General features: G+C 39.1%; 2 protein-coding genes and 1 long non-coding RNA gene across 4 annotated transcripts; 1 reads left to right on the forward strand and 2 right to left on the reverse strand.

The window, feature by feature from the left end:
- Positions 1–1,083: 1,083 nt before the first annotated feature.
- On the reverse strand, positions 1,084–11,248 carry slc2a3b (solute carrier family 2 member 3b). Its single transcript, XM_072394068.1, has 11 exons — positions 11,028–11,248; positions 10,257–10,389; positions 7,306–7,410; positions 6,728–6,888; positions 6,162–6,402; positions 5,683–5,845; positions 5,267–5,454; positions 3,688–3,792; positions 3,504–3,605; positions 3,215–3,418; positions 1,084–3,128 (listed from the first exon to the last, which is right to left on the reverse strand). The coding sequence occupies exons 2-11, from the start codon at positions 10,278–10,280 to the stop codon at positions 2,877–2,879; spliced, it is 1,545 nt and encodes a 514-aa protein (XP_072250169.1). The 5' UTR covers positions 10,281–10,389; positions 11,028–11,248; the 3' UTR covers positions 1,084–2,876.
- A 3,472-nt stretch (positions 11,249–14,720) lies between these two features.
- On the forward strand, positions 14,721–21,152 carry LOC140316299 (uncharacterized). Its single transcript, XR_011917323.1, has 4 exons — positions 14,721–15,713; positions 15,893–15,948; positions 20,528–20,633; positions 21,008–21,152. It is a non-coding gene; the product is annotated as an uncharacterized lncRNA (long non-coding RNA).
- Positions 16,821–19,712, reverse strand: cox6b2 (cytochrome c oxidase subunit 6B2). Of its 2 annotated transcripts, none has more exons than XM_072394071.1 (4): positions 19,644–19,712; positions 18,415–18,553; positions 17,848–17,948; positions 16,821–17,472 (listed from the first exon to the last, which is right to left on the reverse strand). In XM_072394071.1, the coding sequence occupies exons 2-4, from the start codon at positions 18,518–18,520 to the stop codon at positions 17,419–17,421; spliced, it is 261 nt and encodes an 86-aa protein (XP_072250172.1). In that variant the 5' UTR covers positions 18,521–18,553; positions 19,644–19,712; the 3' UTR covers positions 16,821–17,418. The 2 variants fall into 2 exon arrangements, with proteins under 2 accessions (XP_072250172.1, XP_072250173.1); XM_072394072.1 differs by having other exon boundaries at positions 19,633–19,693.
- Positions 21,153–21,555: the final 403 nt, after the last annotated feature.

Below are 21,555 nucleotides of genomic sequence, written 5' to 3' on the forward strand. Positions count from 1 at the left end.
TTCAATAAATAACTAAGGCTATGACTGTGGAATAAAGTACAAAACAAGATTGCACTGCAGGCTCGTGGAAACTGTGGAGACAAGACAAGGAGAGTGGCTGGTAGTGACGCTCGAACCGAGACAACATACTGGCACAAGACAAGGGAAACGCAGACTATTTGAGCACACGAGGGACCAAGGGGAACAGGTGAAAACACTTGGAATCAGGGAAGACAATAAGACGCTTGACACGGGAGGAAAGGCAAGTTACCTGAAACGAGAGGAGAAGGTTAGTGCTTTTTCAAAATAAAACAGGAAATGACGAGACAAGACGTAAAACGGAAAATAAACCGTGACATATACAGCCTTTTTGTCTCCACAATAATATATGTATTAATAAGCACATTAGGGGCAAAGCAGTGTCCAGTGTCTTATCCAGAGTTTCTCGATATGTGGAAATGCTGGGAATCAAACTACTGACCTTCTAGTTGGAGGGCAACTACTCTCCAGAGTGTCCAAAGCCAGGGCTGCCCTCAATTTTAATCACGAGTTAAAACCAGAGTTAATCATTATATAGTAAAGATAACAACAATACAGTCACTTCAGCCTCTAAAATATGAATATTTATTTGTTTTCTGTGAGGGGTAAGGTTGGTAAAGTAGTTGGTCCACAGGTTTCAGTTACCACAACTGTAAAGTACCAAAAGGATCCACTTACAAGACCCATATAGTATGTATTGAAGTATTGTGTAACCTTAAAAAACACAACCATGAATATATATTTTTAAACTCAACTGCTTCGTAGCAGCAGGGAAACTCTGGTTTTGAACATGTGGTTTCATTTTAGTGTGTCAGAGTGGCAGTTAGATCTATTATTGCACAGCTAGCTGAGGTTTTGCCACTGCAGAGGAGGAAATGGGAGTTACCACAGGGCACACACAACACAAAACTCTTATAATTTTACAGAGCAGTAGATGCATTAAACATTCATGACAATTCTCATCTTCATCAGATGAGATTATCGACAGAAAAAAAAAATCACAATCACACTCATGATTTCCCTTAAAGCAGGAAAAGTTTCAATAAAGGTCAACTCTCATCTGACTGAGTTATTATTTCTGTTTATTTACACAAAACGACTTTAAAAGAGCAAAATATACATCTGACAAATATGAATATAAGGGAGAATTACAATGCAACTTCATTGCAGTCACCATAGCAAGAATGCAGAGTGCCAAAAAATAATGCAAAAATCTGAATGGAAGTAACAGAATATACAGCAGCGTAAAGAGCAAAAAAAGAAACACACACACTTCCAGTGTATTTACATAAGAGGGCCACACACACAATATAAGCCACCATTAGAAAGTGGTCAGACTGCCAAAGTGCAAACTGCTAAGCTCAAAGGAGAAAAGTGCTTCCTTATAAAGCGAGTACACATCCAGAAGAAGATGCAACAGCACAAACATTGACACAACATTTACAAGCCCACTGAAATGTGCCACAACAGCTGATCACTATGCAGTAACTCGGGATTCTGCAATATATACATATAATTTCAGACAATTAGAAACAAAAACATTTTTGTTGTGCGTTAACCACTAAAATAAATACAATTCATTTAGTGTTATTTTATCTAACACCTCTATCACAGGTGGCTAATGTCTTGCTTTGAGTTAGACGTGCATTCAGTTATCAGCAGACACAAACATGTTTCTATACAAGCCTCAAATGAGAACATTTAATTTCATACTAGCAAACATATGAAAACATTATCTTATAGACTGTAAGACACTTTTCGAGTAGTTTCTGTTCTAAAAGTTACAACAGATGCTGAAAGAATTTCAAGTACAGTGATAGATACAAGTATTTTCTTGGCAATAATTAGAAACCACAAACATTTACACATTTAGCCACCTGAGTTTGTGAATCTGTTCCTGCATGCTGTAAATAACTGCATTATGACAAGCTTTTTTTTCCCTGTCATTCAAGTTGTTCTCTGCAGTGAAAATCCTGAAACGGAAGTGGTAAAGCTTAAGCTTGTGTTTTTAATGAGGAGAAAGCCTTTAAAGGGGCTTTGTTCAGACTTGGCAGTGCCAGACGACATCTCTCTTATCCTCCCACTAAAGGTATATTTAATGCACGCACTTTGCAGAACTGTCCTCGCTCTGCTTCTTCATCCACACAAACACGGCTGAATTCAAACAACATATAAATACAGACATCTTCTGTTGTCGGGAGATGCTGTGTGACAGGTTGAGAAGAAGTCTTTGTCTTTGATGTGCTTAAAAACATTTAATCTCTGTCTAAAATCAGTGCTTTTTTGTATATACCTGAAGGGGAAAGGGACCGCTGCGGTACCCCCTTCCTGTTTTTTTCTGACAATTTAATACAACATGGTTCCCTCCCCCTGGCTGAGAGGCATTTTACACAGGCCCACTGGATAGCAAGTCAACCTCTTTTTGGGTCAAACTACCAGTCTCCAAAACCGGCTTTTCAAGTTTGACCTCAATACATAAAACCCTTAAAACCTGCAACCTTTTAACACCGAGAGCAGCTGAAAATTTGATAATATGTTGATCCTCTTATGTGGCTCAATGCATGGGGCCAGCAGTGAGAATATTCCTAAACGTTAAGCGCCAGTAGTAGGGTTAAGATTTACAAAGATTACAGGGAATTCAGTCAATTACTAAAGCAATTCTAACAAGAGAATCTTCAAAAAAACTTTCATTTTTAAAAGGCAGGCTTGAATTTTCATGTAAACAAACTACAACCTTTTCTCTGTATTGGTACACATCGATAGCTTTTTCCTGCTGTTCTCCATTATTTGTAAGTTATGTTATATTACTCGTACAACTGAACGTGTTTGTCTGTTTTCCCTCTCTTTTCTGTGGATATTCATTGTCTCTCTGAAGGAAGATCGACCATGGGAACCTTTTCTGTGGGCGACAAAGGTGCAGGTTCTTTATTCTCTGGCAGTCCGACGACCACCGCATCGGGCATGGGGGAGTGGGTGGGTTTGGCAGCGAATCCCTGTGCAATGTCGTCAAAGGTTCGTCCTTTTGTCTCGGGGACTCGGAGGTAGGTGAAGATGAAGAACAGGATGAGAAGGATCATGAAGATGAGGAAAACGTAAGGGCCACAAAGCTCCTGAGAGAGAGGGAAAGAGATTTTTTGTGAGAAAACCTGCAAGTCGTGCAACCTACAAGTCGTATTACCGTGGGTATAAGAAATACCTCCAGTTTAGGGAATCCCAGCCCCACCAGGAAGTTAGCAGTCCAGTTGGAGCAACCAGAAACAGCCATGGCAGCAGGTCGAGGCCCCTGAGAAAAGAGCTCAGCCACGATGAACCAGGGGATGGGCCCGGGACCCATCTCAAAACTGGCAACAAAGCCGAACACACCCACAATTGCCAGATAACTTAGAGACTCGTTGGTCTTCTGCTCGGAGAAAGAATTAAGAGAGATTCAGATAAAGATCAAATTTTGCAACAGCAAGCTCACGAACACAGAAATGTCCGCTCACCACCAAAGACAGGGAGATGGTCATGACGAGGGCACTGATGGCCATTCCAGCCAGTCCAATGAGGTGCAACGTCCTTCGTCCTGCCCGCTCTACCAGGAACAGCTGGTGTCCAGAGAGTAAAACTCCTTCATTAACAGCCAACAGACAGGCACTGCATTCAAATATCGTACATGCAGACACTTACAGAGACAACGGTGAACACGGTGTTGACCACTCCAGCTCCTATGGTGGCGTAGATGGGTTGAGTTACGCCAGCAGTTTTAAATATGCCAGTGGAGTAGTAAAAGACCTGAAGTGGAAGCCAAATTAAATTCTTTTATTGTTTCTGATTTCAGCTGATAAAAAATGGTCGGCATTTAAAACAACGCAATCGCGCAAAGGGGCAGATCGGCAAGATTTAAAATCAGAACTAACTAATTCTAATTGCTTATGTTGATGTATATTATTTAGAAAACAGCTGCTGATTTACACCAAGAGTAACATGTCAAACCCACAGTTTATGAATTCAGTGGAATCATAATATCTCTGATGTGAAGTACAAGTGACATTATGTGATATTTCACATATCACACTATTCCTAAATGTTAACAAAGAGAACTTAAATAAACAAATACAACAACAATTATTGTACTCGGTCATTTATCCACATTTTTAAAGACTGGGCCAGAATCCAGCACAAAGGTTGTTGAAGGACATGTAGTGAGCAGTTAATTCCATTATATTAATTAAATTATCTGACACTTCTATCAAATGCAACTCATAACTATGGAACAAATGTGAGGTTTACATCACAAGTCAGATCTCAAAGAATTTAGCTGCCGTTACTGGTGCACACCATATACTGAAAGGTTCACATACTTTTTGCCCCCTACACATATGTAATATTGTATATATGAGATGATGTTCCTTTGTGAATTGAATGCAGTATTTTAGTTTCAGTTTTTAGATGTTTCTTTGTAGCCATGTTTCTTAAAATCATGTGAAAATCTGATGATGTTTTGGTCACATTCATACAAAATTCTCAAGGTTTCACAAACTTTAAAAGACTTCTTTAAGTCCAACAGCCCAACTCTTTTTTTTTCTTCATTTCCGGTTTACATTGGCTTCTGACTTAATCTCATTTCTGTAAAGACTTAATGCTCCATTATGTTCTGTAGCTGGTCACACAATGGGTTTATTCAACCCTTTTCTCTGCTTGCTGCTGAAAATAAGGCTCATTAGTGAGAGTGAAGAATAAAATGCTCCACGGCTCTGGAGAGAGACTCTGGACCAGAGTGATTGTTCTCTCCGATTTAATTTCCTATTACATAATGTCACTTGGTTCATTGTTTAAAGGAAAATATTTAGCTTTTAGAGTAGTTTAACAGGAAAAAGTTATTGAAGCTGCATAACGTTAGCAGCTTGCTGGTAACTGACATCAGTCATGGAGGTTAACGTGCTTGTTGAAGTTTAACTGATGTAGCAGCCTCTGGCCGCAGGCTGCAAGTGCTTTGCTTTGACTGTCATGTCCAACACAAGAACGGCTAATGAATTTCGTCAACCTGGTTACATGACCTTATTAACAAAATATCTATTAAATGCCCTTTGCTTGTCTATGTCTCTTGGGGTTATTGCACTCAATCTAACACTGCCTGGAGTCACGAAGCGTCTCATGTCATTCGCTTGTCAGAAATAATTTCTATCAGTGAAGTAAGTGTTCCTCTTAGAGTTTAAAGATTACTCTCTTGATCCAGTTGGACTAATGAGATACAATGTCTACTCACAGCGTTAATGCCAGACAGCTGCTGAGAAAGCTGCAGGATGATGGCAATAATGATCGGCTGACGATAGTTTGGGGAGCGGAAGAGTTCGAGGATGGTCACTTTCTTTTCCAAGGCCATCTTCATCCCTTCCTCCTTCATCTCCTGAATATCATCGCTCACATCTTCAACGCCACGCAGACGCTCCATTGCTGTAAGAAGAAGAAGGCGAGGATGAATACAGACAAGCCAGGTAGATAATCGTGTAAATATAATGCAAAGAGTGGCTCAGAGGGTCCTGGAACATCCAATGACACTGTACCATTTTAATAAGTTAAAGGACCTCATTAAAAATACATTAGTAATTCTAAAATCAGTTTAGTTAAACATCTGATGTTGCCATCTTGTGTTGGAAGTGTACACATTGACTTATAATGGACCTTTTCTGGCCTCCTCCTCCTGGTTGAGGACAATGAGAAGGTAGCGGGGGCTTTCAGGGCAGAAAGGCAGCATGATGGTCTGCAGAATAGCAGGCAGGATAGTGAGGGCGAGGAGCAGTGGCCACAGATGATCTGAGCCCAGCAGAGACTCCAGACCGAAGATCTAAACACAGCACAACAGCAATGAGATGCACGAAACAGACTTATCTCAGTCAATTCATCTCTGCTACATGTAAAAATCTGAATAAATAATAATTTATTCTCTTGCAAAATTGATAAAGAAGAAAGATTGTTTGAATGTTTTTGGTGGAAAACTTCCATAATGTTGTGTATTCTTATTGTCTGCAGCTAAACAGATTTACAAGAATTACAGAAAAACTGAATCTAAAACCATCCTGATCAGAGAAAACTAAAAAATGTTTGGTATGTAAAGTATGCTCCACGGAAGACAGAGTTTAAAAAAAAAAAAATCTGCGTACCTGTGCCACCAGGATGCCAATAACAACACCCAGCTGGTGCAGTGTGCCGAAGGCTCCTCGGACAGCAGTGGGGGAGATCTCGCCCACATACATGGGTGTCAGACCTGTGCACAGACCGCAGAACACACCGATGATCAATCTGCCGATGATGACCATCTCAAAAGAATGACTCAGAGACGACAGTCCCATCAGACTACCGCCCACTACAGCCAGGATGTTAGCGAGCAGCATGGACTTTCGCCTGGTGATGAGAGACAAAAAAAACCCAAGAGGAACAAAGTTACTGGGAGTAAAATTTTGATACAAGTGAAAGCATGTCTGAATAATGTACTTCAGTAACTCAAGGCAGCAAAAAGCTACAGGTTTGATAAACCTGACACCATCAAAGTTTGCCCACTCTCAAATGTAACAAACAGGAATCATGTGTTTTTTTCTTAATGTCAGTCCAAACCAAACAAATGAAACATATCTGACACTGAAAAGTTGCAAATCCTCCCATCTGAGGATCCTTTCATCACAGTTTATACTTATCATAGAACTAGCATCTTTACTCCCTATGTTCTCACCTGCCAAATGTGTTGACCATAGTTCCAACAGAGAAGGACCCGGCCATGCCTCCTACACTAAAGATGGCCACAGCAAAGCTCCACACCATGGTGTTTGTTCCTGGGGTAAAAGGCTCCCCGTATCGCTCCATGGATACATTCTGGAAAAAATCCCGTAGTTTCTAGGAAATAAGAAAAAAAATTTAAAGAGAAAGATACAGTTAAAGGTGGTTACTCTAAAGAAAAATATAAAAGACAAGGTTTCAGAGATTCTTCTGGGGAAGTTTTAAACACCTCCACATGAGGGCAGTAGAGCTTTCAGCATTGCTGTAAGACCACTTGTGCTGAATAATGGGAGCTGACACATCACATCTGGCACCATAACTTAACCGACATTAACAACATAAAACCGTTCATATTATTTACAATACATTTCTTTGACTGTTATTGATATAAAAAAAATGAGAAGCGTGTGTCTATCATTGATGTGGGAGCTATTCCCTTTTAATGCTCTAGCTGCTGCTGTAAAACATGAACACTTTCAATGTCCATGAGTCATCCAGATGTAAACACGTAACAGATTCATCACACACACACACCTGCTCGGGTGCATTGATGACCCCAGTATTGTAGCCAAACTGTAGTGAGCCGATGACTGCTGTTGAAACGCAGTAGAGGAGGTAAGGGGTCACCTTCTTCTTGGGCTGATGACAGAAAGAAGACAGAATAATGCAATAAGAAGGTGGAGCTCATGTACAATCACTCCCTCAGTTTGAATAACGGCTGTGGTCTGTTCCTGCCAACACAAAGCTCTGGTTGTTCACAGTGACACTGGTAAGTACACACAATGAGTCTTTCTACAACTGCTCTCACTCATTGTTTTCAGGCTTGCAGCACTGCTTTGAAAGCAGGTGTTGCCACACTGCAAAAGCTACATGATTTGTAGCTCTGAGGTATTTCTCAGATAAGTGGCTAAAGACACCCAGAGAAAATAAGACCTATTGTGAATGTTTACTCCCACTGGTTTAAGAATTAAAATGGGTTTAGCTCATAATAACAAGTTAATACACTAGACAATTTCTGGAGAGTGACATTTGAATTCTTCAGCCAAGCAGAACTGACACTGATTTTAATGAAGTTGGGGCCACAGACATGCTATGTGGAGGCAACTTGCCAAAAATGGAAATTCCAGATACAAGTTTCAGTTTGACTTAACTAATAACCACATGTCGTTTACATCACAAGTTATTTCTCAAAGAACTAGAGAACAATGGGCAGAGTCGATTGCTGATGTAGTGACAGACTATTTAATCAAAGGAAATATGTTTTAATCATCCTGTTTAATCATTGCATTTTCTACAGCTGCTGATTCAACACGAAGTGCATCGATATCACTCAATATAAGTACTGTTTTGTACAATTCTGTATATTCTTATACAGTCAAAAAATTCAAGAAGAAACCCTATCAGAACAAGCACAATGAGCTCTGTTCTGCCTCACAGTACTTGGTGTCACCGTGATATTATTATCTGCACAGATAAAGTAAATCAGTACTGAAATATCATGAAAGTCTTTGAGGCTGTTTGTTTCTAATTGATATTAACTAAGAAACAAAAGTGCAGCCCAGAGACTCCCTTAAAACAAACTGTCTGTTCCTTTCTGTTCCATCAGAGAAACCAGTGGTCTTTACTGCGAACAACAGCAATGGTGCAGTAACAGGCTTTCAGTGGATAAGGTTAGTGCTGCTAATATCGACTCCTATTAGCTTCTCTTAAGGCACCATGCTTCTCAGAATGAAACAACAAGCAGGAGGAAGTCATGAATTATTTGAAATAATGACGCTGGACTGATAATGGTGAATACTTCAACCCAGTAACAACTGATAATAAAGCCACACTGTGTTTCTCAGAGGACTACAACAGCCTAAAACAAACTGAGTTATATGGTGTTTCAGTGATGTGAAGTACAAGTGACAGTATCTCAAATCTTTCTGTCTGAGTGGCACACAGGCAATGCTGCTTGGATGATTAAGCCTTTGATAAGGGGAAACATGATGTTCTGGCTCCACTAATGCACAGTAGAGACGTGGACAGAAAAGGACAGAATAAAAAGTATAGTAATATATCAAATTTGAGGATAACAATCACACAAATAGAATAGATAGCACAGATGTGCAACATACATCTGCTACTATGGAGGAGCCTAGCTGAGCGGTGTATGCATATGAGTAGGTGTGTATGAAATGAAAATACTGCATCTGTAGGGACATTCAGAACGATTGCACCTTAAAATCCACTTCTATCTATACAAGTGCCTCTAAAGTAGGCGTGGGCAGCTGTGTGAGAAGCAGTATAGTGACATACAATCATACCACAGCTGGCTCAGAGGTTGTATCAACATGCCGTGAGGCATGTGCTTGTACAGACATGTACAATATTGCACTTGTCATTTTATACGTGGGATATGTTAGCTTGTGTATATTTGGCGGCCAAGCCCATAACATTGCTCAACATTCGTTGCATTTCACGATATAACTGACACACATGGGTCCAAGTTTTTGTTCACACATGAATAATACAGAACAACATAATGCCATATGAAGCTGTGATGTTACATAACAACCATTAATTACCTATTAAAGATGTAAGAACTAACATAGACACTGAGGATAAAACTATCCAGAGAATAAGGACATGAAACCTGACCATTCTCTGTCTGTATGAACACCACAAAGACTGAGTGCTCCAACAGGAACTAAATGGATCTTAAGATGGAATTTCAGTTCTCAAAGCTTCATCCTTTTAGTGGTTAAGTATCTTTAAGTATCTCTCATCTCTCACTGAAGAATTAATTTAATTATTTAGAAGCACATGCAGTTACACTGGACCTGATTTTGGTTACCATTAACTTCCACATTCATGTATTCTTTCAGTTAATTTCCATGTGTCAGATGCAGTAAGAATCTTAAGTAACATCCAAGAAAATGAAGCAACTGCTAGAGAGTTCTTACAAAAGACAAACCACAGCAAATGTTTGCAAAGGTGCATGGTCACACTGAGTAGACAAACAGCTCATTTCATGCCATTTGTATTCAAATATACAGTTTAATTTGAACTATAATGCAGACTGTCTTGCTTTGCATATTATCACTATGAGCATGCAGCAATCCTCTGCTTTTACAACTGTCAGCCCATGCGTCCTTTTTGCCCAGTCTCTCCTCCCCCATCCCATCTCTCTATGAAACGGGCAATAAAAGGAGGAAACTAGAACACATACAAGTTCAAACGTGCCACCCAATGGCCCTGTCTCCCAATCTTACTCTCTTAGTCATGTCCTGAAGTGCTTAGCTCCCATCCGGAGCTCCTGCCCTTGTCAGAGTGGAAAAATACAGAATACAATAACTTGGAGATATGTTTCACAGTTCTTTGAACTCTTCTTTGAAAAGCACCTACTTCAGTAAAACTAATGTGGCCTAGTGCTGAGAGGTGGAAATAGGTTTCAGATTTATCAGAATCAAACTGACAGGAATAGTCTTTGCTAAAACATTTACCTTGTCGTCCTCCAACGGCTGCATCTTGATCTTCTCTGCTTAGGAGCTGACACTTGAAGTCAAACTGAAGCTTGTCACACTTGTCTGTAAAGTCTTAGGAACACACTTCTGTGCAAGCAGTAAGCAGGAATACCTGAAAATCAGTAAACACAAGAACCATGCAGATACCATTCATTATGTAGCAAAACATTTCCCGGAGGTTAAAATCATATTTCCCAGAGGTTTACAAAAATAAACTATTACCACGACTAAAATTTACTAACCTAATGGACTGAAATGTTGAGAGCTCTCTGTGGCAAAGACAGCACATATGCTTTTCAGTACGGAAGCCAACATCAGTCAGTCAGTCAAAACCAAGCCCAAATTTAAAGAAAACCCCTCCCTTCCTTGTTCCCCCTCCTCTTCTGCTCTCCAAAATGATGAAATTATGAAAAATGACGTATTTCAACACTTTCAACTATTTCAACTAGAGTTCTGCGCATCGTTTTTTCTATAAGAATGAAATAATAATGATGAAATCAATAGAAAAAAGAAATCTCAATGGGCTGCAGAGGAAATCATGAGCTGACCAACAGTGCGGAGGTCCTGCAGGTGATGCTGTACCGACAGAGGAATTCACTGTTTTCTTTTAGATTTGGGCAGATTAGCCTGCTTCAACTTTAATAACATCACTACGACATTACAGATTATATTGTTAATTAAGATAGCATTGTTTTGCAAAGACCGACCACATTACTCAATCGGTAATGAGTGAAATAAAAGTTTCTTTACCGTGATGTGGAATATATTTCAGCCTTTTTCAGTAAGACAATTTTGTCCGGATCTGTTCGTTCTGACAGAAGTTACGTCCTTCGTATCTGGGTGTTTTTAAAGAAAGTTGTACACGCTCACCAGCACGTAGATGTCTCTTACTCATATTCAGATGAGAGCGTCTCAGCGAGTAATATTTCCCAGCCAGTTGAGAGTCACTCATAGACACTGGTGGTAATGTCTGGAGAAGCAGCGCAGACGAGTTTCCGCTGAAAAATTGGTACGTGCTTGCGCGAGCATACGTAGCACAGATGGTTGAATAAATGTTGCCGGTGAAAGGAGCCTCTGTTCAAATGCTGGTGGCCCGACCGCCGCCCACCAGGGGTGCGAGAACAAAGGCAGTGTGCCCAGAGGTCAGATACAAAGCCTGGTCATGCAGAAATCATGAGACCAGCTCAGTGGGTGGTAAACAAACGGGGTGCCCCACTAATTCTTCATCTATTATAATCTTCATAGCCACCTAAATCTCATTCGGGAATTTGGTAAATTCTCCAGGAAAATAATAAAAAAGCCACTTAGTGGGCCTGGAGGGATTTATGTCATTATTTCATTTTCACCGTTATTACTAACAGTGACTGCTTTCCAGTTTGTTGTACATTTCTGGGGAATAACTGTTAGGCCTAAAAGTTTGGTATACACACTCAAACAGATTAATCTGTCTTCTAATTGACTTGCAACACCAAAATGTGAAAACCGGTCATCAATGAGTTAATTTCATTCTAGTACGACGAGCGGCACCACACCAGTGGCAGCCTGTGGCAGTTTGTGTCTCTATCGTTTTGAGTTTTTCTTTCTGTGAAAACACTGATTTAAAAAAAATATATATACAATGATAAAATAAATCTCATGGACTTGATCCACTCTGTTATGTTCCTACACCAGCAGGAGAGATGTTTGAATTTGAGAAGAGCTGATTGAGCTTTCTATTGCCCAACACTGCCTGGAATAAGACCCGATATCCAGACAAGTTGAGGAGGAGATGTCAAGGATGTAAGGCAGGAGCAAAATGGAGAGCAAAGAGGTGGAAGTTTGATGACGGGAATGCAGTTTGGGTTTAATTCAGAAATGGCTCCAGGAGCATATTCGGCCCTTCTGTGTCTCTCTATAAAACATTCAGATTGCACAGAGAAAATAATGTGTTAACATGCTTCAGTGTTTGCTCTGTGTTTGGATGTTGTTAACATGCATCTACATATTAAAGCATTTTGTTCCCAGGTAGGAGCAGCATCAGAAGTATCTGCTTCTCTTGGTCATTTTGGTACTGATGTTGGTTCTTTCACATTGCTCTGCTGTAGAAAAGACTGATTTGTGGTGAAGTTAATATAAGTATTGAATAATTTTTTTCCCCCTATCCAGCTGATGTCTGATTCTTTTCTCCAGTGCCTTGCTTTGCCTTCTTTGTTTTGAAATGGGTTGTTGTCCCAGCATCAACTGACTTGAGCTAACTTTCAACCAATGAGTAATCAACCAATCAATTTCCAAATCATATTTACTTTTGGGAAGACTGCACAGACTGCAGACTACGCCACTACAGACTGATAACTCTGCAAAGGTATAAGACGACCTTTAAAGGAGGCGATGTTGCAGTGGCTGGTAAAAGTGCAAATCCTGAACATATCACTGAGAAGGATTGACTCTGAACCCCAGATGTTAAACTGTTAAAAGTGAGTTTCTGTCCATGGTGCCCACAGAGAAGCTTCTCATGTATTACCTGCTGACACTAAATGTGACTTTATCAACTCTGTTGTTGCCAAGCTACAAACACATCACTTTCATATCGATCTCTAGAAATTTCAATCATGTCTCTGCTAAATTTCCAAGTATCACTCAGTGTCACTGAGTATCTCACTATCACTTTAAAGTATCACTGTGTTTAATTCAGTTCAGGACAGGATTTGAAGTGGTGAGAGGGACAACTTTGTTTACATATGCTGTATCTAATACACAATGTGAGAATGCTTATATTGAAACATGTATGTTTAAATCCTACAAAACGGTGAGGTAAGGTAGCAGTGGTGAAAAAATGTCTGCTATTGTCACATTTCCCTCTGGAGAATTTCACATAAGGTAGCTCCAGAGAAGGATCTGACTGTTAACAGCTGAGCAAAAGTTGTGTTGGTGGACCAGTAAGAGGCTTGATGGATAACTGAACGACAGCAGGCTCTAAGCTTTTTCTGATTCAAGGAGGGCCAGCGAATTGAATAAACAAACTCAAAAAAACTGTCGGTCTCAGAAAGGCAAAAGTGAAAACAGCCACACAGGACAGCAAATCAAAAAGGTAACTGAGCAGGGGATGTGGTGAGGAGAAGTGTGCTAAGGCTTAGCTACTAAGCTGTGATCTGGGTCTGCAGTAGTGCAAACTACAGGTGTTTAAAAGGTATTTAATGATAATAACCACTTATACTCAAATTCTACCTTAAAATGTTACATGGAGGCCCTGATATCTGCTTGCAATCATGTATTGCAAATGCTGGTATTACACTTTGTGACCAGAATTGGATAGTTAGAGAAAAAAGGTCATGAAGAGGAACCAGAATTCAAATATTACTGTCACACTCTTGGGAGGCAAGAATAGCACATTTTGCACCTTTTTCAATGCAAGACTTCTGGAGAAATGAGATGATTCATTATCAATAAAAGACAGAAAAGATTAAAACTTCCACACACGCACAAAAGGAAGTAACAACGACAGCCAAAAGCTGACGTTAAGGTCTGGTGTTTTCGGCACCTTAGGGGCTTATAAGATAACTACTAATTTCTGAAACTACACCGTTTTGTCACAACTGGACTCTGTTGGTTGTTGCCAGAGAAACAAATGCTGCAGCATCTCCTAGAGTGAAAAAAATTCAATTGTAAAATATCTGCAAGGAGCAAACTTACCGACACAGGAAGAGAGAGAGTGTGAAGGAAGTGATAAAAGTTGTGCTCATTCTGTTGCACGTCATTTCAAATGATATGACGCTACTTACATTAATTTCCTGCAGACTTACAGCAATCATTTCTTGCCTCATTCTTAACGTAAAATTGAACTTCTCAGTATCACAGGGAACTTTTTGTTCTTTCTTGAATGTTCCTTCCTTTGTTAATTCTGAGTATGTACCCTGCTGACAGTTTTTAAGTTAAGCTCTTTGAATTGAATTGTGCGGTTAACATCTCTGCATGCTTTTATCACCGAAAGGATTACTTATGTTCTGCTTTTTGGTCTCCCCAAGGGGGACATTTCTCAATTACAACTGCGTCAAAGCTCGGTAGCATGAATGTTAACAAAAACAGAAAAAGTGTTCACATTACATTTTTCATTTTTATTGACCATCTTTCAAGTTGCTGAACAGATTTTATGGTTGTCTTACTGGTTTATAAAACTACTCTTGGTCCAGCCTATTGGTAGGATTTCCTTTAAACTTATAAGCCATCAAGAACCTTCAGGTCTTCTCGAGGAATCCTTTTTTTGCTGAACTCAATACTGTGCAATAGTGCCACCTTGTGTTAATAATTCACAATTGACACAGATGGGAAACGGTTTCAGCAGGCTACACACACTCAGTCTGGCTGTTAAACAGTGACAGTCTTCTTAAAACATTTTTGTCATGTGATGTTTCGTCACCATATCTGTCCAAGAACGCGGTCACCAGAACTATGAGAGTATATCCGGACCAGTGACAGGCCTGGTGAGTTTATTTGATTCACAAATTAATATTTCAGAGGGTATGAGCTGCAAAACACAGAAAAAAATTATATCAAGGACATTTGTTTACACTGCACAACCAAAACAAATGGCATCATTATAGACAACACATTTTATCAGTTAACTTTCATAGCTAAATGGATTCACCGCAACAAAAATAGAACTTTCCTGGCTGCACATCGAACAACAACTATGCAACAAAGCGAGGATTTCAACCGAATCACTTCTTTTAGCACCTCCATAAAATGCCATAACTCTTCAGGAACGTAACCATAACTACAACTCGATGGAAAGTCCGCAAAGTCAAGCAATCAGCACACACACAACCTTTAAAAACACCCCACTATGGAACAATGCGTCCTACTCCAGGATCAAAGAAAAAAGGGTAAACGTGGAAAAATAATGTCATCACAAAACTCGTACTTTATCATTTAGATTTTATCACAAGTATACAACTGATCACATTTTTTTCTAGTATCTTCAATCTAAAACAAATCATATTAAAACATCGACAGTGGCAGGAGAATCGTTTGGTTTGTTTTCACTATTAAACTGCATCAGACTCAGTGAGCTCCAGCCCTCTTTTATCCAGACTCTAAAACCTTTTAGTATGGAGAGACTTCTTTATAGAAAGCAAAACAATGGAGAAATGAACTGCTTTCATCAACAATGAAATTGATCAGTTCCAAAAAGTGTTGGAGCCTATTCGCACTGCTTTATTCTCCTTATGACTCACACGTACTTATACATTCATTTATTTAATTTGATTTACAGTCACAAATGTTAATAGTTTCATCTCTTTTTGATTGTTATTAGAGAACTCCTTTTTTTACGTACTAATCTGTGTGAGTTACCTTTGATACCCTTCTTAACATGATTTTTATTGATCTGTCTGTCCACGGCCTTGGGCTGTGGGTCCTGATTGGCTGCGGAGGCCCTGGCGGATCAGCAATGTGAGGAAGGTAAGTCAGGAATATACGCACACAGATGTTATTCATACCACTGTCGTGCCCTTTTTTGCTTTTTTCTTTAGTCTTTCTGTGAATCATGTTTTACCTTCTGTTGTTCTGTAATGTCTTTGAAATAAAAAAAAAGATATATATCTTGTCTTTTGTCAAAATATGTTGTGTTTTGCTGTCAGGAACCTAGAGAAGTGACAACAACCCATCCAGACATGCCAGGAATCAGCTGCTGCCAGTGAGTAGAGCAGATGATAAAGTAATGCCGCTGTCTCTCACCTTTACCTTTGGTTTTATTAATGGGACCCGTAAATGCAGTACGATATCACTGCATAAAGTTGTTGTGATACTCTTGTGAACCTATATGAAGCTGTCAGACCATGTTGAATGACTGCTGAATCTAATATCTCAAACAGTATATCATTGAGACAAAATAAGAGCCAAACAGCCGGTCTAAGAGTACTCCCACACTCTCAGGGAATCTTTGGAGTTCTCCGTGTCTCAGGTCTGGAGATGATATATATCAGGTCTGATATTCTTGATATTTGGACCCTTCTGCATTGGGGATAGTGTTAGCAGTGCTGCAAACAGGTCAACTTTCCTTCCTTCTCCACTCGTAAGCGCCTAAGTCTTTCTGTACAAGTCCATTTGCAACCTCACATGGCTTAAGATATGCAAGTCTGTATTTAAAGTACTTTATTCCACCAGCAGTTTGCTCTTTCTCTTCAACCTTGTTCTCATTCTCAGTACCACTTCCGTTCAGCGTTTTTTTTTTTTTTATAAATTGCTCTTTTTCTCTATTTACTCAGTGGTGCCACATCATGGTTACAAGGTGGAATTACATCTAAACCAGCCACTAGTCTTGTCACTCAAGCGAGTTGGTAAAATAAGTTAGTTTATAGAGGTGACAGACTGGACAGGGTTCTTGAGAGAGGATTAAAACTACAGATACATATATTGCCATTAGACTATTATAAGTCAGCTTAGGGGTATGACAGGTAAATCCAGAGTGGCAGCAGGCAACGTTACATTGAAAATTTTCAAGTATTTTTACATGACTGTAGTGACTTAATAGTACAGCTGTAATGATTGCAAAGAAATCAATTAGAATTTTAAGGTCTAGAAGATATCTTTATTAGAATATCATTTTTTAAATGTTGACCGGAGTTTTATTGTGTTACATGCGATAAAACAGAGACAACGCCATCATTGGATTGTCAGTTGCTCAGTAAGCTTAAATCATCATCATCACCCAATGTTTTACTACTTTAAAACACAGGTAAGAGTGTCGGCCACTGACACAGAGTCACTTTCATCACACGTGTCTCACCAACATTGTTAAATTCAGCCAAAGCTGCCCAGGTTTGCTGTGTGTAATTAATTGATTTAAGAGGTTAACTGTGCCTGATTCAGTGAAAAGTCTCACCAAACAAAAAAAAAAACTACTTAAACTTCATAATAAACACCGTTTTAATTTAACCTGCAGTGGATTTGTTAATTCAACAATATCAAAGGGAAGTGTACAATAGAGACAGGAAACAAACTTTAGACGTCAACACGATAGAAGTTGTGCGTGTTTATGGTTTAAGTATGTAACAGTGACAAGGGTAATGACAGTTGGGATAGCTGTTTTGAAGATGTTTTCAGGCACAGCAGAGAGGTAAAGGTGCACGCAACAAAACACCCTGACTGGTAAAGGTTGGTGATTTCAGATTTTTCCAGCGAAACTTCCATTTTCTATCTGCTCGTCCCATTTAGCCACCTGCAGGAGGAAGTAAACTGAGCGTTAGATCTATGAGACAAGTATCAGCAGAAAAAAAATCAGAGGATTCAAGCCATTAATCAGAAGGCTTTTAAGCTTAATAAATATTAGAGGAAACAGCAACATATAAAGCAGATAAAGAACTTAAAGCCTTGTCTACAAATGGTACATTTCAATAGGCCTCAAACTTCAGAATGAAATGACAAATCAATAAAAAAAATTTAAAAAATAAATAAATAGAGCAACATAAGTTGTAGAGACAAACCAAAGCAAAATCTGATATCATTTACTGTTTTTAACAGAACAACTTCTAAGGAAACCCCATGAGCATACAGGATGAATAACCTGGTATCAGAACTATGATCATACACATACCCAGCTGTTGAGGCAGAGGCTCTTGTAAACCCTCTGGTACCACTCACAGGGAGTTGGATCCTGGCCTTTGGCTGACAGGGCCTTGTTGCATCTGTGGAAGTCTGAAGGAAAATATAAAAAGAATCCAGGTTAATTCTTCTGGTGGTACGAGAATAACTCAAAGCTTGTATTGTTTTTTAAGGAGCCGTTAAAGCTTGTGGTAAAAAAAAAAAGTCACTTGCTAGGTCATTTAGGTCCATTATTGTTTAAAAGACTATTATTGCCCATGGACATACAATTCATAAAGAGGTGAAAAACAAATATATCAAATATGTATATAAGGTTGTTTCAACAAGATTATACAAATGCAAAAAGTATTTTAAAGCCACTGAAAACTGTACAAGTGCCCCTCTTATCAAAATGTAAACTGAAACATTCGTAAGAGCTAAGATACAAAATAGTACAGTGAAAAGTATGGAGACACCAATGCTTTACAGATTTGTCATTCACAGGGCTTGTCTAATGATACTGTAACAGATGGCTTCTTTCTTCAGTGTGTCATCTAGATACACTGATCCCTGTTCTCACCCAGGTAGTTCTGGAAACAGTTGCGGGTCTGGTTTGTGTTGGGGAATCGGGCGTCAAAGGGAGCCGTCCTGTAGTTTTTGATCTTGTCATCAATAGTCTCAGCCATATCTGTGTGCTTCAGTCAGACACCTGACGAATGCTGCAACAAAAAGGCACAGTCTTGAGTAATTTAGAGCTAAAAACAGGTAGGTAAAAGATAATGACAACATCCTCAAGATACCATCTAACAAGTGCAAATTACACAGGTAATTTGCAAAGAGAGCACATAGGGTCATCAACACCGCCCAAAAGATGGTCGGCTCCCCTCTCCCCACACTGGAAGAACTACACAGTTCACATTGTCTCAAAAAGGCCTGGAAAATCATAAAGGACACCCGCCATCCTGATCCCCTCTGTTTGAACTGTGGCCTTCAGGCAGATGGTACAGGCCAATTAACACAAGAACAAATAGACTCAAACACAGTTTTAACCCAGCTGCAATAACCACGCTCAATGCTGCAAAAAAAAATAAAAAATGATGTGCAATATGGAATCCGAATGTGATAGAAAGTATGCTTGTCTACAGATTGTTTTTACGCATTGACTATGTGTTCATACTGTTTGTGTTTGCTGCAAATGTTGTTTTATGTTTCTATTTATTCTTAATTTGCTTTTCATTTTATATTCTTATGCCGGCGCAATTAATAATGCACTGACTGGAGAGCACTTAATTTCGTTGTACCTGTAACAATGACAATAAAGGCCTATTCTATTCTATAGTCTCAATGTCAAGTCAAATATATTGAAACTTATCGATTTCACCGTGAGACCGACTTTGACAGTTAACTATCCCAATTAATCAACTCCTTAACAACCAGACAAATAATTAATCGGGGTGGTTGATTAACTAATAAACTAAACAAGTCTCTATAAATTCATGTGAGCCTTTAACTTTGATAATCCTTCAAAGGCTAGATGTTAAATACAGATGAGTGTTATGACAGAAACAACTCTCAGATCTGTGCTACAACCACATTACTCCAAATCAAGTGTTAGCATAGCTTGATGAAACCCTTAGCTCACGCTAGCTGTTAGCTCGCCGCTAACGAGTGAATTCGTCTGGATTTGATAACTAACGCTCTGAAAACAACAGGTAATTATTGAGGTTTTGTAGCTTAAACACAAAAGAGACAGAAAGCAAACACGTACAGACTTTAACAGAGAAAAATACGTGTTTACCGACAGCTAACCTTGGGACGCCGGTCGTTATGTCCTTACAAATAAAGAGAATGTCGTCCTTCTGCCTCGCGAACAGAATTCTGGGAAATGGCAATGCACGATGACGTCATACTTACGAAGGTCAACCGAAGTGTTCAGTATTTTAAAATCTTTTATTTGGTTTTATTCGCCTTATTATCTCTTTTAAGGGAGTATACGCGAATTTTTTTTGTGTGTTAGTGATGCTATAACAGCTACAGTATGATATAAAAGCAATAGTTAACAAGATGTTGAATTTCTTATCATATGAGGTTCGACTGAATGTTTTCCACGTGACAGAAGCAAGGGATACATGGATTAGAATAAATAAATAAATAAAACAAGGATTGGTTCATATTAAAAGGTTTGTTGTTGCTTGAGGCAGGGCAGTAATCCTGCTGTTGGATGCCTGATAGTAACAGAAAACCACAGGCTAACTCTGCTAAAGTTGGTTGATTTTGCAACATAAACCTTTATTTCTTCATTTTGGTCAAAGCTTAGTGCTGTAGTGGCGCCTGGAGAAGTGGGAGCACACCCAGTATTTTAAACAACAACATGTGTGACTACTCCACCATAATTAGTTAATCATAAAAAATAGCCTACACTATTTAGATATTACATAACTTCTGCTTGTTGACTTGAGGAAATAAGCATTGGGATGCCATTATCGTCCTACCCTCATCTCTGCTGTATTCTATCTGTATTCTCACTACTCCCGTATTAAGCTGGATGTGGTCTGCACATTTTTGACACACTAATAATTAACAGGATAATTGCATTTCTTGTGGTCAATTTAGGTATTTCAAAAATTAAATCACAAATTATTGTTTGTATTAGAGAGACTGTGACAGTTTTTTCTTTGTTTTGTCCCCTAAAGGCAAAAGCAACAATATCTGTGATGATGTAAACACTTGAGTGCAACTGTATCCAGAATTCATACTAAAGAAAAATAATTGCTTGTGTGGGAGCGCCTTGTGGATTCAGTAAGTATCCTCCTTTGAGGTTCTCTTTGCATGGGGTAGACTCCCTGAAGAAGGCTAGTAAGATGATTCACTTTGGTGTTTTAGTCATTAAAATTATACCATTAAAATAAAAGCATGTTCATTTTTGTGCTTTGGAGTTTTTTAAGTTTTTCCTTTTAAAGTAATTTGATTTAATTTAGTATTTGCACTTATATAGGTGAATTTGATCTGCATTTGTATCTCCACGTGATGCAGTTTTACTCAGTTATATTGGTCATTTTATTGGTACTGACTGTACTGACGAATGAAAACATCAGGCTAGTGTTACTGCTGCCGTACATTTTGTCCACAGTTAAATAAAAGTTATCTCCTCTCTCTTCCTTTTGTCATTGAAGGATCTTGAATTCACCAGACGAACCTCGTTGGTCTGTTGTGGTTCATTTGGTTTAGCAATGTGGACTTGTGAACCCATGAGTTGGGACATGGGAACAGTGTCCTGTCTCTTTTCCATCAGCATCTTCCTGTTGAAGACTGGGTCAAAGATCACAGGTGTCTACATCAAGCTTCCTGTCTCACTGTGTGTGTTTTCCTTCATCCTCTCTAGCAAAATTTCACTTTAGGTCCTTTTCTGGATGATTTTTCATCTACTGTGATGGGGTTTTTTCCCCCATCAGCTTTGAAAATCCAATCTCAGATGTAAAACAACAACAAACTTCAGGATCTATTCTGAGGTTTAATCTCCATTTCATGTTATTGAACTTTATTAGGATGAAAAAGTGATGACCAGGTTATGATTGATCCAAACAGACCAAAAGACAGATGTGTGGGTTGTTGAGCGGTGAACTAAAAAAGGGATAAAACACCCGTATGTGCGTGCACGTTCACCCTTTGCTCACTTTCTACCAATCTCTCCCTCTCTTTCTCTCTCAGTCAGGATATAGGT

Source organism: Leuresthes tenuis, unplaced genomic scaffold (genome assembly GCF_036924035.1).
Source record: "Leuresthes tenuis unplaced genomic scaffold, fLeuTen1.0.hap1 SCAF_10, whole genome shotgun sequence".
Taxonomy (NCBI): Eukaryota; Metazoa; Chordata; class Actinopteri; order Atheriniformes; family Atherinopsidae; genus Leuresthes; species Leuresthes tenuis.